The sequence below is a fragment of the Rhinoderma darwinii genome, chromosome 6, assembly GCF_050947455.1.
Source record: "Rhinoderma darwinii isolate aRhiDar2 chromosome 6, aRhiDar2.hap1, whole genome shotgun sequence".
NCBI classification, from domain to species: domain Eukaryota; kingdom Metazoa; phylum Chordata; class Amphibia; order Anura; family Rhinodermatidae; genus Rhinoderma; species Rhinoderma darwinii.
Window position 1 is genome coordinate 4,909,513 of NC_134692.1, and position 14,071 is coordinate 4,923,583.

General features: G+C 45.0%; 1 protein-coding gene across 1 annotated transcript in view; it reads right to left on the reverse strand.

Moving 5' to 3' along the window:
- Window positions 1-304: 304 nt before the first annotated feature.
- RALB (RAS like proto-oncogene B) overlaps window positions 305-14,071 on the reverse strand; it is a 35,102-nt gene continuing 21,335 nt past the window's right edge. Inside the window, exons 2-5 of the mRNA XM_075829059.1 lie at window positions 11,656-11,829; window positions 8,521-8,729; window positions 4,927-5,104; window positions 305-4,309 (exon numbers count right to left, since the gene is read on the reverse strand). Coding sequence (XP_075685174.1) covers window positions 4,190-4,309; window positions 4,927-5,104; window positions 8,521-8,729; window positions 11,656-11,769 — 621 coding nt within the window. The 5' untranslated portion in view covers window positions 11,770-11,829 and the 3' untranslated portion in view covers window positions 305-4,189. The remainder of the gene's footprint in view (window positions 4,310-4,926; window positions 5,105-8,520; window positions 8,730-11,655; window positions 11,830-14,071) is intronic.

Consider the following 14,071-nt stretch of genomic DNA (forward strand, 5'->3'; position numbering starts at 1 on the left):
GACAATCCACCCTGATCTGAACAGTCAGGACTCCAGATTGAGATTGCAGAAAACTATCAGGACAGGGGGAGGGAGATGTGCGCTGATGAGTTTAGGCTGGATACAGTGACAAACCCGCAGCTGTGAGAAGTATTAGGTCTGTACAGGTTGTTCCCCCTTTTCTGGATGTAAACAAGAACGTCCTCATTTACTGACAGCAAGCACAGATGTAGAAAATGGTGAAGAATTGACACACAAACGTGTCTTCGCGTCCACGTCGCACATCATCCTCTCAGAGCGTTATACGAAAAAGGGACACGGGACGTAAAATGTACCAATTTATTATTATACAGTAGAAATACAAATCAGTGCGATTAGCAGGAAAGAGAAAAAAAAAAAAAAAGTGGCATATCCCCTCCCCCACACATAGAAAACCCCAGGCCGCCATGTTATAGGATGAAAACAGAAAAACATTCTCGTTGAGGAGGGGTCGGCACAGTCACGGCGGCGGCCGCCATTCTCAAGGCTGACATGAGTCCCTTATCGACTCACAACCGCCGTCTCCGACACGAGCCGGGCCCAGCGCTGCTTTATTATAATTCTTTCCTATCAAAAATACCCTCAGGATCAAACTCTGCTACATCGTATCATAATAGTCTCTAGTGATTGGCACAATGCTGAGGAATTCTCAATGCCCACGGGCACAGCCGGACCTAAAACTGCTCATAATACTCGTATAATGGTACGTGTCGCCCCTCCCCCATTACAGGGACCCCGTCATTAGGTTACATACATTTAGTGTTCTGTTAAGTTCTCGTGGGGGGGGGGGGGCAGCGTTCTGGCAAAAATATCCAATCCACTTATCCCTATGTGAAGCATCAACAGCATTAAACGCCGGGGACCGCCTTAAAGGGGAACTCCACCTCTTACAAGCCTCTCACACTGCAGGACTCGATCACAGGGTCTTGTGGGAGCCGCAGAGTTAATACTCATCTTCCACGCAGAACAAGGCCTCCCAAAGTCCGATAACCCTCATATTATAGGGGAAAAAGCTGAAGGATTTGTTTTTTTTAAGATCTCTTCTTACCGTCAGTGAATGGGCACATCAATATTTACTTCCAGAGGCTAACATTCCAACTTAATACTTCCCACAGCTGAGGGTTTGTTACAATTGTATTCAGTCTAGCCAACCCTCTGAGAGCTAAACAGCCTGCACTTCAGAATGATATATTTTACCTGCACTGATACATTGTAACAAACGATCAGGACAGGATAGAGGTTTGCGCCATTGTTAGATCAGAGTTTTTGTTATTTAGACAGGATACAAATTTAACTCTCCACTGCAGGATGTAAACAAGACGTTTTCTATTCACTGACAGCAAGCAGACCCAGGGAGTTTAACATTTTCTTTAAGAATAAATACTGCATGTACCGCTAACCGAAAACAAGGGATTTTACGTGTTTGTTGCGTTTCCCCGATCACCTCATTCTCGTGGGAATCCGGAATTTTCGATAACTCTGCACCGAAGTATAATAAAGCAAACATCTTCACTGCGATGTAATTCTCGCTCACGACGGTCGCGTTTAACGCTTATGTTTCTTCAGTAAAATGGAGGACTGAGTAGCTGGAGCAGGTTGATTTATAACATTGTGTACAGAAACTGCTCGTTCTTAATACAAATGACTCCAGTAGAAATATCCGACAGGAATGTGTCCGAAATACGCGGAAGCGCTTAAAGGGGGTGTACAGTGTTAGAAAAACATGGCAGCCTTCTTCTAGAAACAGCGCCACACCTGCCTATAGGTTGTGTCTGGCATTGCAGCTGCTCTCTATTGAATTGAATGGGGCTGAGCTGCAATACCATACACAACCTATAGGCAGGTGTGTCGCGGTTTCTGGAGGAAAGCCGCCATGTCCCCCCCCCCCCCCCCCTCTCTTTAGGGTGTATTTACAGGACTCGTTTTTTGTTGCGGATTTACAAATGGCGGCGATTACTAAATCCTCGGCAAAAAAAAAAAAAAGACTCCTATAAATACAACCTTAAAGTCCCAGCGCAGGGCTGACCGCAGATACAAGGACGGATATCAGATACAGAGGGGGAGGGGGGGGCCGCTGCACCAGGGAGGATGAATCTTTATATAATGAAAAGTTCTTCACCTTTCTAATAGACTTTGTGTTTCAACTCCTCACCATTTTTTAAGATCTCTGCTTGCTGTTGGGGGGAAGAGAAATATGCCCAACACTTCTTACTGCTGAGGGTTTGCTACAATTCTATCCAGTCTAGACAATCCTTTGAGGTAAAAGGCCTGGACTCCAGACTGATACATTGTAGCAAATTATCAGGACAGGAGTGAGATTTGTTCTGTAGGGATTGTCTGGCCTGGATACAATTGTAACAACCCTTCAGCTGTGAGCAGTATTAGTTCAGGACAATTTCTACCTCTGAAGTTTACCATTCACTGACAGCAAGCAGTGATCTTGAAAAGTATGCGTAATTGCAACACTAAGTATATTTGAAACAACTAGGCTTTATTTGGATGAGATTTGTCGCCCTCCCTCCCACTTTATCTTCTGCTGTGTCAATGATAACTAGAGTTGGAGTGCCCCTTTAAACGGAGGACTGTCCTGCACCCAAATGACTGTCCACGGATCCGCGCGGCCGGATCGCCCACAGTGAGAGGCCTGAAGTCGCAGCATCTCCTCCATCTATCTGACCATGTACAGCGATTTCTTATTCTGATGGTAACGACTGACACTCCAGCAGGGGGGTCTTGGCCCTTTACTTGAGATCCCCTCAGCCGGAAACAACCCCCCACCATGATCCTCTTGGCGTCTATGGCGGCCGCTCATTAATGACCTTGGAAATAGAGCAGTTTATATATAACAAGATACAGGGAGCGGCCAAAAGAAACCTCCGTATAATACCCGTGACCCGACCAGTTCTAGTGAATACACTCTGCATTATCCACTGAAGGGGCAACGGTCACTAAAAACAACCCATGCCGGCCCACAGCCACACACAGCCCAGCAGAACTTAACTTTACAAAATGTTTTCTACTCCAGTCACATCCAAAGCTGCATTCAGAAATCTGTTGATTTCTTACTACCACTGTGTGTACATAACACACCCATAGGGGAGATAAAAAGTTTTACAGCAGACACTGCACAAGTGTGTGACGCAAAGGGAAAACATCTCCCACAATGCATTGCAGCCGCAATCAGAACAACAATGTTGCAGCAGCAGATCTGCCATTGAAGACACGGACGCTGCATTAATATCACCTATATAACGTCTGCACATGCGATGGAGACGACGAGCACATTTGGCAGCATCTTCTGGCAAGCAACAAACAGCGGAAATGTAACTACAGCTCTTGATGTGACTGGAGTAGATGACACAATGTAGTCAGGATAATTACAAGCGTTAACATTAATCAACATTAGTTCTAACTTGTGAAATGACGTCCAGGACGCGGCTCCCGGGGCCGACATCTTCCCACACGTCCAAGTTTGAAAAACACTTTATTCATTGCAAAACTTTTAGTGGTTTTTGAAAAGTGCAGAGAAAATTGCATCAAGAGGAAATTTGGCAACGGAAACAAGGAAAAAACAAATTAAGAGAGGCGCGTTACCGGGGGGGCAGAGGAAGCGTCCAACGCATATATCGGAGGGTGGTAGTTAACAGCCTGTGGATGAGAGGAGTTGTAGTCCACACCCGGCAGTCTCATGGGAGTAAATATCGTCCTCATTAGACCCCGTCGTCTCCTCGCTGGTAACTGCTTCCGACCCGATCACACACGTCAGGGCACAAGGTGCTCGGCAGCGCCGCCTCTGGACGCACCGCAGGTTTTCTGGACGCACCGCCGTCGTTTATTTTTTGCGTGTGATTTTTTTTTTTTAATTTACTTTCTTATGTAACAATTTGTTCTCTTTCGGCAAAAAGAAAATAGGAAGAGAGAGAGTTATACCCCGGAGTTATACATGGCGGAGTTATACCCCGGAGTTATACATGGCGGCGATGACACAAGGCCCCCCCCCCTGTCCCGTGGACGGGTCCGGCGCCGGTCTCACCGCTTAGTCTTTATAGCACTGAATGAATTAAATACTAAAACGTTGCATTAGAAAAAACAAATAATAATGAATGAGAGAATGGGGTCGGGGGCAGGGGGTGTCGCTCACAGCAGCCCTTCACCGGTGGCGGCGCGGCGGTCACAGTAGGCAGCATCGTTGTTTGAAGCTCTTCTTGCTTTTGCCGCTTTTCTTCCCGTTCTTGTCCTTGTTCTCTGACATTTTCTTCGCTCGGATTTCTCGCATGAGATCGAAGAACACCTGGAAAATAAGGAGGAGGAGTCTAAATCCCCAGCATGCAGTAAGCTCCTCCCTCAACAATCTACATTTCCCAGCATGCACCGCTATTGGGCAGATCACTGCCTGTCTACATATTATTCGATGGTCACGTGTTTTACGTATGAGCCTTGTACACACTGATCTGTTTATACATTAATATCAGTCGTGTCAGCGTGGCACTACAAGTCCCAGCATGCCAGGATATTTTGGGGTTTTTATTATGACATGCTGGGAGTCCTAGGTTGAACGTATAGGGCACATGGATTAGGTTGCCAGAGAAGGGGCAGGAGCTATCACATACCTACAGGCCTGTAAGCTTTATGCATGGCCGGGTGACACAAATATTAGCTCCGTGAGATCCAATATGGCCGACAGGAAGTGAAGGCTAAGGAAAGGGGGGTGCACCTAGGGGCCGCTTTAGGTTATGACATAATATAATCAGAGTTGCTCCCGTTTGCAGCAGTGACTTGATAACATGCAGGACTATAAAGGAATCCATATTCAGGAGCCTACAGTTTATGAATGGGACTGTCTGCTGAGGGGTCTTCAGGACAGCAAGGACCATCTATGTCCCACACAGAGAAGCGGGGGGCTCTCACCTTGTCTACGTTGGCTCTGGTTTTGGCGGATGTTTCCACATACTGCATACCCCACTCCTCAGCCTTGCTCCGAGCGATGTCCACCGGGACCTGTCTCCGGTCCTCCAGGTCAGACTTGTTACCCACGACCAGAAGAGGGATCTTGTCTTCTTCTGCCTTCACACGTAGGATCTGCTCCCTGCAGGGAGACCAGAACATCAGCTGTTATATGTGATGAGCAGTGCAAAGGAATTACTGACATCTGCAGATTAAGGCCTAGTTCACACTGAGTCTTTGGGCGTTGTTTTTGATGTGAAAACCGCGACGGAAACTACGCCAAAAAACTGCCGAACTTGCCCCCCTTTGAATTTAATGGGAGGTGGAGGTATATTTTTTCCCTGCAAGCAGAAAAAAAAACCTTGCGAGAAAGAGAAGCGCTTTTCAGTCTCTGACCTCCCATTGAAATCAATGGGAGGCAGAGAAAGCGTTTTTCTCTGCATTTTATGCCTGCGGCAGAAAAACGCAGCAAAAAAAATGGCAAAGCGAGTGCAGGCAGGTCAAAATCTCTCTGCATGTGGAAAAACTCAGTGTGAACAGGGCCTAAGACTCCCCCATAACGCACTTTACAGAGGAGGGACAAGTCACGCACCAAACATATAAAAAGTTATACGGAAGTAACAACTATAGGTAAAATATAACGCAAAGAAAAAGCGTCAGTATTGCCCGTAACAACCAATCAGATAACTTCTGTATTTTCAAATCCGCTGCGGATGAAAGCTGGAGCCTGATTGGCTACTATATTTGATGCGTGAAGACCCCGACTAGAACTAAGGGACCGTGGCTACAGAGTAAAGAAAACTTCAACGTATCATGAAATGTTCTGCGATCTTATTTAAATTCTTAACAATTTCCAAGATCCATGCTTGCTGTCAATGAATGGAATCAGCCTGGTTTATATTCAGAAGCCTAATCCCGTTCAGAGTTGTTGGGTTTGTTGCAATGTGTAGACAATCCTCTAAGCGAGGCACAGCAGCAGCACAAATCTATATCCAATCCGGATAGTTCTTATCTGACTGATACATTGTAACGAGACCTCAGCTGTATGGGTAGGATGGGAATTTAGCCTCTGGGTGTAAACAATAATTTTTCCATTCTCTGACAGCAAGCAGAAATCTTGGACGTAGTGATGAATTGAAATAACTGAAGCTGGAGATGATTCTTATCAATCCGACCATAAACGTCGATCATTAATGATCGGCGTGTTATCAATGGCATGACCGCAGGGGGCGGTCACATTGCCTATTGCTGGAGTCCCCGGGCAGAACATCAGCTGATACTCCGCCCGGGGACTCCAGCACTGCTCCCGACATTTGGTCAGTGACTTTAGGGGTTTCCCATCGCTGGAGTCCCCGAGCAGAGAATCAGCTGATGCTCTGCCCGGGGACTCCGGCTCCGCTGCCAACGTCACGGTCCACGTGCGGATTTTACCTGCGGTTTTGATGAGTGTTTTCTCCATTAAATGCAGCCTCACTGCCTGCAGCCACCGCCAGGGGTGAGTTCAGTGCATAAACCGTATGTGGTGAGCTCCCCCTAGTGGTGGTGGCAGGCAGTGAGAATTTAATTTGCATCTATTTCCCGGCAAAGTATTTGGAGCTCTGGATCAGAAAAACGGAGCGCCGACCCCTATAAATATGATCATAATAATCAGAACAGGATTGTGGATCCATTTAGATAAAAACAAACAAATTGGTGTTCGGGGACGGACGTCGTCTTTGGAGCTTTTCTCAGCTGTTCGCAGTAGACGGATCATCACGTGGCGCCATGCAAGGTACGATATATTCCACCTCACAGCGAGACATATCTAACTCCTCGCAGCCTCATTGTCCAAGTTACGACTGGAACACACAAAGAAGATGCGATAAATATTCGCCATATTGATGCCCCCCCCCCCCCCCCCCTCTACCGCCGTGAGGTTGACTTTTTAACCTGTTTGGCTTTTACCACCAGTTAAAATCCTAAAATCTGACGAGTTATATCTTTCAATGGCTGTGAAGGTTTCCACGCTGCCACTATTCATGGGCAGAAGCTCCGTCACTGCAGGCTGCGGCACGTTCCGGGTCAATGTTCCGCTGCTTCTGGTCTCGCGCTCATGTCTGTTCTTGTCTTCGCAAGCAAAACGAAATTCCTCAACAGCAGAAAAATCTCAGGAGTCGGAAATATAGAAGAACAGCCGCAAAACCAGCAAAAATCCTTCCAAAACTTAACCCCGACATGGCTGCTGTGCACGGCCACAAAGATCACGACACCAGTAATAGCATTTCTAGTGCAGCGCCACCCGGGAGAAACCGCAGAATATTCTAGAGAATCGCTCAAATAGCAATTACTTATAATTGTGCATCAAATTGGAGAGATTTGGATAATAAGTTCCCGGTCTATAAATCCTAATAAAAGGGGGCAGTTAGCTATACAGAGCCTGGTGTAAAGCTGACACTTCCCAGAATGCAAATTACAAGAGTAAGCCGGGAGTGCTGGGAGATTTTACGCCTGAAAACTGCAGAATAGTGAGTGCAGCTCTGGAGTATAATACAGGATGTAACTCAGGATCGGTACAGGATAAGTAATGTAATGTATGTACACAGTGACTCCACCAGCAGAATAGTGAGTGCAGCTCTGGAGTATAATACAGGATGTAACTCAGGATCAGTACAGGATTAGTAATGTAATGTATGTACACAGTGACTCTACCAGCAGAATAGTGAGTGCAGCTCTGGAGTATAATACAGGATATAACTCAGGATCAGTACAGGATAAATAATGTAATGTATGTACATGGTGACTCCAACAGCAGAATAGTGAGTGCAGCTCTGGAGTATAATACAGGATGTAACTCAGGATCAGTTCAGGATAAGTAATGTAATGTATGTACACAGTGACTCCAACAGCAGAATAGTGAGTGCAGCTCTGGAGTATAACACCGGATATAACTCAGGATCAGTACAGGATAAGTAATGTATGTACACAGCGACTCCACCAGCAGAATAGTGAGTGCAGCTCTGGAGTATAATACAGGATGTAACTCAGGATCAGTTCAGGATAAGTAATGTAATGTATGTACACAGTGACTCCACCAGCAGAATAGTGAGTGCAGCTCTGGAGTATTATACAGGATGTAACTCAGGATCAGTGCAGGATAAGTAATGTAATGTATGTACACAGTGACTCCACCAGCAGAATAGTGAGAGCAGCTCTGGAGTATAATACAGGATATAACTCAGGATCAGTACAAGATAAGTAATGTAATGTATGAACAGTGACTCCACCAGCAGAATAGTGAGTGCAGCTCTGGAGTATAATACAGGATGTAACTCAGGATCAGTACAGGATAAGTAATGTAATGTATGTACACAGTGACTCCACCAGCAGAATAGTGAGTGCAGCTCCGGAGTATAATACAGGATGAATAATGTTCGTACACAGTGACTCCGCTGTTTATGTAGATTTATTCTGTATGTAAACTGTAATGTGATCTTCTAGGGTGAACGTTGCATTTCTATTTAGATAAATTACTTGACATTTGTGCAGCAGTTTATAGTTCTATAAAAGGATTGTACTGACCTGAACTCGCTGGTCGCTGTGAAGGACTCCTGCTCTGTGATAGAGAACACCAGCAGGAACCCTTCTCCGCTGCGGAAGTAATTGTCACGGATGGCTGCGTAGTCCTCCTGGCCGGCTGTGTCTAGAATGTCTATCTGCACCTCCTCCCCGTCCAGCACCACTTTCTTCCGGTAACTGTCGGCTTTTGTGGGCTCGTAATCCTCCACAAACTGCAAGAGAGCCAGAGAGAGGAGAATCACCCGCAAGGTTATATAACGGGGGCCAAGAAAAACTCATTCATGGCCTTTCCTTAGTTCAGTCGATCAACAGATGATCAAATTCCTTTAAAGGGTAACTAAACTAATACAAATATTTTTGACATGTCAGAAGTTTTGATAGTGGGGGTCCGAGCGCTAAGACCACCACCATTTGCTAAAACAAAGCGGAAGAAGCGCTCAGCTGCTTAGTTTCTCATCGGCTCTGCTAGGTTTTCCTCGGAAAGCAGAGTGAGCGCTGCACGGATTCATAGACTTTCTCTTGAGCCCGTACACCACTGGCTTATCTCCGAGGAGAAACGAGCGCCTCAGCACCCGTCTCAGCACTCATAGTTACATAGTTACATAGTTACATAGTTAGTACGGCTGAAAAAAGACACATGTCCATCAAGTTCAACCAAGGGAAGGGAAAAGGGAAGGAAAAATTTCTACACATAGGAGCTAATATTTTTTTGTTCTAGGAAATTATCTAACCCTTTTTTAAAGCATCTCCTGTCCCTGCTGTGACGGCTCCTGCGGTGTCTCCTGTCCCTGCTGTGACGGCTCCTGCGGTGTCTCCTGTCCCTGCTGTGACGGCTCCTGCGGTGTCTCCTGTCCCTGCTGTGACGGCTCCTGCGGTGTCTCCTGTCCCTGCTGTGACGGCTCCTGCGGTGGCTATTCCATAGATTCACAGTTCTCACTGTAAAGAAGCCTTGTCGCCTCTGCAGGTTGAACCTTTTTTTCTCCAGACGGAGGGAGTGCCCCCTTGTTTTTTGAGGGGGTTTTACAAGGAACAGGATTTCACCATATTTTTTGTATGTGCCATTAATATATTTATATAAGTTAATCATGTCCCCCCTTAGTCGTCTTTTTTCAAGGCTAAATAGGTTTAATTCTTTCAATCTTTCCCCATAACTTAGATCCTCCATGCCCCTTATTAGCTTCGTTGCTCTTCTTTGTATTTTTCCTCCTTTCTATGAACTGGAGCCCAGAACTGAACTGCATATTCTAGATGAGGCCTCACTAATGCTTTGTAAAGTGGTAATATTACATCCCTGTCCCGCGAGTCCATGCCTCTTTTAATACACGACAATATCCTGCTGGCCTTTGAAGCAGCTGATTGACATTGTGCTGTTATTGAGTTTATGATTTACAAGTACACCCAGATCCTTCTCAACAAGTGACTCCCCCAGTGTAGCTCCCCCTAGGACATATGATGCTGCAGATTATTACCCCCAGTGTAGCTCCCCCTAGGACATATGATACATGCAGGTTTTTCGTACCCAGATGCAGAACTTTACATTTATCTACATTAAACTTCATCTGCCAAGTGGACGCCCAAACACTTAGTTTGTTTAAATCTGCCTGTAATTCATGAACATCTTCCATAGTCTGAACTATATTACATAGCTTGGTGTCATCTGCAAAAATAGAAATAGTGCTATTAATCCCATCCTCTATATCATTAATTTCAGTTATTTGCCGCTTATTATGCCGCTTTATTTCAGTTATCGATGGGGGTTTCAGTGCTCGGACCCCACCGATCAAAACTTTTGACATGTCACTATGACTTGTCAAAAGTTTTGTGAAAGTTTATTACCCTTTAATTGAAACTTCATTAGACATAAGTTTCAATTTCTGCCCATTTATAAGATCTCTGCTTTTTTTTTTTTTTACATTTAGTCGCGTGTAAGTTTGTTACAATGTATCAGCGTGGGTTAGAGCGTCAGTCTGGTGTCCAGAACAGGAGAGATTTTTGCTGCTAAATAAAAACATTTAAATTCAAAGGCCGAAAATCCATCCTGATGACGTTCAGCTGACAGAGGTGCAGGGTCGGTCAGGCGGCCCGCGTACACGTAGCGTTAGTGCGCCACACAGCCAAAATCCAAGGTCATTTGTTGTAGAAACGCATGCAGTTTGGCACCGCCACACAAGCGCTAAATGTACGGGCAAGCCTTACAGTCTAAGGCAATTGCCTCCTATTGATTTCAATGGGAGGTGGAGGCGTATTTTTCCCGCGAGACAAAAAAATGTTTGTGGGAAAAAGAAGCGACATGACCTATCTTGAGGCGTTTTCCGCCTCAAAAACCCCATTGAAATAAATGGGAGTTGGAAACAAACGCATTTGACGCGTTTCTGCGCCACGATTTTTGATGCGTTCTTAGGCAAAACCACTCGCGGTTAATCCCTCTGTCTGTTGAAGAAATAACTAAAAAAAAAAAAAGGAAGCATAAAAAGACCACGGAAAAAAAAAAAACGGAGCTGATTTTTCCAGGCAGAATTTTCTGCCTGCAAAAAAAAAAAAAAAAAAAAAAAGACTGTGTGAACAGGGCCTTATAGTCACATCAGTTACTTCACATGGTCCAAATGGTTTAAAGCCTCTGGATTTAGAAAGTTGTCATCACAGACAGCAAGCAGAGATCCTTAAAAGAGATTAGAACATTGCAGAACTTTTTATTAATTTATATAGAAGTGAGGAGACCTTTTTCATCTGACCGTAGATGTGATGCGGTTCAATATAAAGCGTACGCACCGGTGATCATTGCGTCTGCAGAACAATCGGATCACGTCGCCCGCGATCAGTCATGTGGTCTCCATGCATTTAAAGGGGTTTAATTAGTGGCAATAAACTTCTCCTTGTATGCGCCGCCCGGTCCACTGTAATGGTGATGAGCGTCTGATAATATAGAATATTTGATATTATGACGCCTTTCAGGTCCCATTAATGCCGGAATTACAGGAAATTTACGGCAACATCGTGTATTTTATATTTGAGGCGTGGATTTAGTGAACCTCTTGCTCCTTATAACCAATAGTAAACTCAATATTTCATTGATGAACCTACTGACACAGTGTAACGCTCTATCGGAGCTCCGTACGTGCACAGCGCCGTCACACTTACCTCATCATACATGAACTGTAGGGTCAGGGCAGACTTGCCCACTCCTCCACTACCGACCATGATCACTTTGTGCAGAACCAGGGAGCTCTGGGTTTTGTTCTTGTTGGCGGCCATCTTGGATGGTTCTGGCGGCTGCAGTCATGCACCAAGTAGCGGCTCGTCTATTCCCAGAAACTGCGAGATACGAAGAAACAAATCTCAATCAACAAACCCAAAGACTGACAGCTCCGCCAGCCGCGAGATAAAACAGCCTGACATATGACAAAGACTTAGGGCCAGTTCACACAGAGTTTTTTTTGATGCGGAAACCGCGTCGGAAAACGCACCAAAAAACCGCCGAAAATGCCTCCTATTGATTTCAATGGGAGGCAGAGGCGGGTTTTTCCCGCGAGCGGAAAGACCAGCTTGCGGGAAAGAGAAGGGACATGACCTGTCTTCGGGCGTTTACGCTTCTGACCTCCCATTGACATCAATGGGAGGCAGAGAAAGCGTATTTCACCGTGTTTTTTGACCGCGACGCTCAATGGACACGGGCGAAAAAACACGGCTAAAAATCGGCGTGCAGGCAGAGCAAAATCTGCATCAAAATTCCAGTGTGAACCCGGCATTAGAAGGCTTCTCCACCCAAAAACACTAAACCGGTGTCCAGCCCGTATTGTGATCAGGACGTCCCTGTGATCGACCATCCTCATATCTAGATATTCAGGAATCCACTGGGACTACATTTATAGTAATATTTTGCAGTTCTCCTTTCATTAGACATCATATTATACAGTCACGAAAGACACGTGGCGAGGAGTCCCTAAAAATGACAGCCAAGACTCCATTTTGGGTTAATTATCAGTGAGAGAAGCAAAACGACAACCCCTACAGGTGGCAGGCAGCCCAGGAACACTTCAATTTTGTGCTCTTGTACTGATCCTGAGTTACATCCTGTATTATACTCCTGAGCTGCACTCACTATTCTGCTGGTGGAGTCACTGTGTACATACATTACCTTACTTATCCTGTACTGATCCTGAGTTATATCCTGTATTATACTCCAGAGCTGCACTCACTATTCTGCTGGTGGAGTCACTGTGTACATACATTACATTACTTATCCTGTACTGATCCTGCGTTACATCCTGTATTATACTCCAGAGCTGCACTCACTGTTCTGCTGGTGGAGTTACTGTGTACATACATTACATTACTTATCCTGTACTGATCCTGAGTTACATCCTGTATTATACTCCTGAGCTGCACTCACTATTCTGCTGGTGGAGTCACTATGTACATACATTACATTACTTATCCTGTACTGATCCTGAGTTACATCCTGTATTATACTCCTGAGCTGCACTCACTATTCTGCTGGTGGAGTCACTGTGTACATACATTACCTTACTTATCCTGTACTGATCCTGAGTTATATCCTGTATTATACTCCAGAGCTGCACTCACCATTCTGCTGGTGGAGTCACTGTGTACATACATTACATTACTTATCCTGTACTGATCCTGCGTTACATCCTGTATTATACTCCAGAGCTGCACTCACTGTTCTGCTGGTGGAGTTACTGTGTACATACATTACATTACTTATCCTGTACTGATCCTGAGTTACATCCTGTATTATACTCCAGAGCTGCACTCACTGTTCTGCTGTTGGAGTCACTGTGTACATACATTACATTACTTATCCTGTACTGAGCCTGAGTTACATCCTGTATTATACTCCAGAGCTGCACTCACTATTCTGCTGGTGGAGTCACTGTGTACATACATTACATTACTTATTCTGTACTGATCCTGAGTTATATCCTGTATTATACTCCAGAGCTGCACTCACTATTCTGCTGGTGGAGTCACTGTGTACATACATTATATTACTTATCCTGTACTGATCCAGAGTTATATCCTGTATTATACTCCAGAGCTGCACTCACTATTCTGCTGGTGGAGTCACTGTGTACATACATTACTTATCCTGTACTGATCCTGAGTTATATCCTGTATTATACTCCAGAGCTGCACTCACTATTCTGCTGGTGGAGTCACTGTGTACAAACATTACATTACTTATCCTGTACTGATCCTGAGTTACATCCTGTATTATACTCCTGAGCTGCACTCACTATTCTGCTGGTGGAGTCACTATGTACATACATTACATTACTTATCCTGTACTGATCCTGAGTTACATCCTGTATTATACTCCAGAGCTGCACTCACTATTCTGCTGGTGGAGTCACTGTGTACATACATTACATTACTTATCCTGTACTGATCCTGAGTTACATCCTGTATTATACTCCAGAGCTGCACTCACTATTCTGCTGGTGGAGTCGCTGTGTATATACATTACATTACTTATCCTGTACTGATCCTGAGTTATATCCTGTATTATACTCCAGAGCTGCACTCACTATTC